This window comes from Platalea leucorodia, assembly GCF_965183815.1.
Source record: "Platalea leucorodia genome assembly, chromosome: 3".
NCBI classification, from domain to species: domain Eukaryota; kingdom Metazoa; phylum Chordata; class Aves; order Pelecaniformes; family Threskiornithidae; genus Platalea; species Platalea leucorodia.
This window is the reverse complement of record NC_138825.1, coordinates 109203237-109206157: the sequence shown is the minus strand read 5'-3', so window position 1 is coordinate 109206157 and position 2921 is coordinate 109203237. Positions and strand designations below refer to the sequence as shown.

Below are 2921 nucleotides of genomic sequence, written 5' to 3'. Positions count from 1 at the left end.
ACGGTCATGCACAACAGCCTACAGCTACCGCTCCTCCGCGGGCGAGGGGTGACAACATGGCATCTCCAGCGTTACTTCTACAGACACTAATAGCGATACGAGTTTCTATCAGTTCCAGCTGATTTATTAAAATTGTCAAGATACAGACTTTCAGCATTAAAAAAAAAAAAAAAAAACAGGCTATGATGTTGACAGTGCACAAGTCTGCTTTTGCCATCATTTGCTACAAAATATGCAGATGGTCTGTACTTTAGATTATATTGCACAACATGAGAAACTTTTTTAACTATGTGCCTTTTTCTTTTTTTTTTTTTTTTTGCTAAAATCGAGAATCCAGTTTCATACCTTCCATCTGGGGCCCCATCCACATATCACAGCGTATGAGATACATAAAGTCCTACTATAGTACAGTACATATACAATCTTTTAAACTAAGATAACAGCTCTGAGGTCTATATCACCATTTTCAATAAATCTTTACCTACAAATATTGAACAAATCTGAACTATAGCTGTACAAAAAAAGTGTTTGTTCCTTTTTTTTTTTAAAACCACAAGGCCTTTAGATGCAAGGATTATTTTTTTAAAATTTTAATCCTTTTAAAACCAGGACGTAACGTACCAACAAACTTGCATGCTAAAAACAGAGAAAAAAAGAAAATAAAAGGGAAGAAGTGCCTGAAAAGTCTTACTGAAAAAACACAGCAAGAATGTTCCCTTTTCACTGTACAAAAATACGCCTGAAAATATATTAATTTTTAAAAAAGACTGAGGTCTGTTATGTATCAAAAATGTTTCAATACCTTTTTGTACTGAGGTCTAGGCTGTCTGGTATTCAATCAAGGAGGTATAAGGGAACAAGTTACAAAAAAAAAAGTTGGCAAGTAGAAATCACATTTGTAAAACCATAAACAATTTGATCTGAAAAGTAAACTCTGATCTTAAGTCAGTTCAGTTATTTGTAAGCGTTTGTACAGTCTGCATTTTTTCAAGCTCCCTGCAGCTTTGTTAAGAATCGGATGCATAGAAGACATCAGTTTTCTCCCTCCAAAACAAGTTGCAATGGTCCCTTTCGGAAAAAAAAAATTAAAAAAAATCAGAACAGTTCTTTAAGATCTCTCACGGGAAAAAAAAAAAAATCCACAAACCCCCTTGAGTAACAGTTGTGCTGCCAAAAGACTTCTTTGCAGACCATCTTCCAGACTTCAATCAGAGACCGACAAGCTTCAAACAGCGCCTTCTGTATCATTTTTTTCCCCCAGTCCCATTTGCCTTTGCTGTTGTTGTTGTGATCACCAAATGCAATAAAAATTAAAAAAACACAAAAATTTAAAAAAATTAAAATCACAACTCCCGGGCTCGGAACTAACTTCGAGATTTTTTTTTTTTTAAAGAAAACAAGACTTTTTTTTAATCATCATCATCAGCATCATCATCATCACCGGCGTCGCGTCGCTCCAGCTCCGCCGCTGCCTCGCCGCCCGCCCTGGCCGCCGCCGCCCCCGCTCAGTACGTGAACACCAGGTCGGAGAAGTTCGCCTCCAGCCAGTCGCCCGCGATCATCTCGCTCAGCTCCGGGGTGCAGTAGTCGGGGAACTCGAAGTGGGAGCCGAGGCTGCCCTCGCTGAAGGAGTCCAGGTCCTTGTCCACCAGCGAGAGGGAGAGGTTGCCGGCGGCGGCGCCCGCCCCCAGCTCGGCGGCGGCGTGGCCGTGCTGGGAGAAGTTGAGGCTGAGGTCGAAGAGCAGGTCGTCCGCCTCCTCGCTGCCGGCCGACGAGGTGGAGATGGAGCGGGAGGAGGCCGGGGAGAGGCCGGGCGGCTGCTGCGGCGGCGGCGGGCCCTGCTTGGTGATGTTCTTGAAGCTGTAGTAGAGTCTGCTGCCGCCGCCCGCCGCCGCGGCGCCGCCCCGCACCTCCTCGTAGAGGCTCGCCCCCTCGGTGGACTCCGCCGAGGAGCTCAAGGTGGGACTCGCCGGCACTTTGGCCACGTTGTACCGCCGCAGCTGCTGCGGCCCCGGCTCCTCGTCCTCCTCCTCCTCCTCCGCCTCCTGCTTGATCCGCAGCTGCAGCTCGTCCTCGTCCTCCTCCTCATCCTCCTCCTCGTCCATGAAGACGCACTTGACCGTCTTGCTGCTCACTTTCAGGGTGCCGAAGACGTACTCGTCCCCCGCGTAGTCCCCGTGGTGGGCGGCTTTGGCTCCCGGCTTGGGGGGCGAGGAGGCGGAGGAGGCTTTCAGCTTGCTACACTTCTTGCTGGAGCTCTTGGTGCTTTTGCTGCCGCCGCTGCTGGTGGGAGCGTTTTTCTCCGGACTTTGGCTGGCATTGGGCTTGGCCGACGGGTCCATTTTGGGCTTTTTCCTGGGCCGGTATTTGTAGTCGGGGTAATCGGCCATGTGCTTGAGCCGCAGCCTCTCCGCCTCCCGGATGAAAGGGATCTTCTCGCTGTCCTTCAGCATTTTCCACCGCTTGCCCAGGCGCTTGGAGATCTCCGCGTTGTGCATGTCCGGGGACTGCTCCATGATTTTTCTCCGCTCGATCTTAGACCACACCATGAACGCGTTCATCGGTCTCTTTATGTGCCCCGACGCCGTTTTGCACCAGTCCGGATCGCTCTCGTCCAAAGCGACCGGGCTGCAAGCCATGAACTCGCCCTCTTCTGTGTCCATCGCTTCCCGGGGCAGGTTGCTCTCCGCCTCCGTACTTTCCGCTTGCTGCACCATGGTGCGGTCTTGCCGAAGCGCCGCTCTTCCCGCCGCGCCGCTCCCCTCCGAGCCAACAAAGCCGCTCCGCCGCCCCCTCCCACCGCCGCACCTTGCCCCTGCTGCGAGCCGAGGCGAGGCGAGGCAGCCGAGCTCTCCGCCGCGCTGCAAGGCGGAGCCCCGCGGGGCCACCGGCGGGCGCTCGCTGCTGCCCGCAGCCCCGGC

At 51.4% G+C, this 2921-nt stretch overlaps 1 protein-coding gene across 1 annotated transcript; it reads right to left on the bottom strand.

Moving 5' to 3' along the window:
- Positions 1 to 1505: 1505 nt before the first annotated feature.
- SOX11 (SRY-box transcription factor 11) lies at positions 1506 to 2717 on the bottom strand (the record flags this gene model as incomplete). The annotated part of the gene is made up of 1 exon (XM_082306731.1): positions 1506 to 2717. One exon carries the CDS (start codon positions 2715 to 2717, stop codon positions 1506 to 1508), a length of 1212 nt encoding a protein of 403 aa, XP_082162857.1.
- Positions 2718 to 2921: the final 204 nt, after the last annotated feature.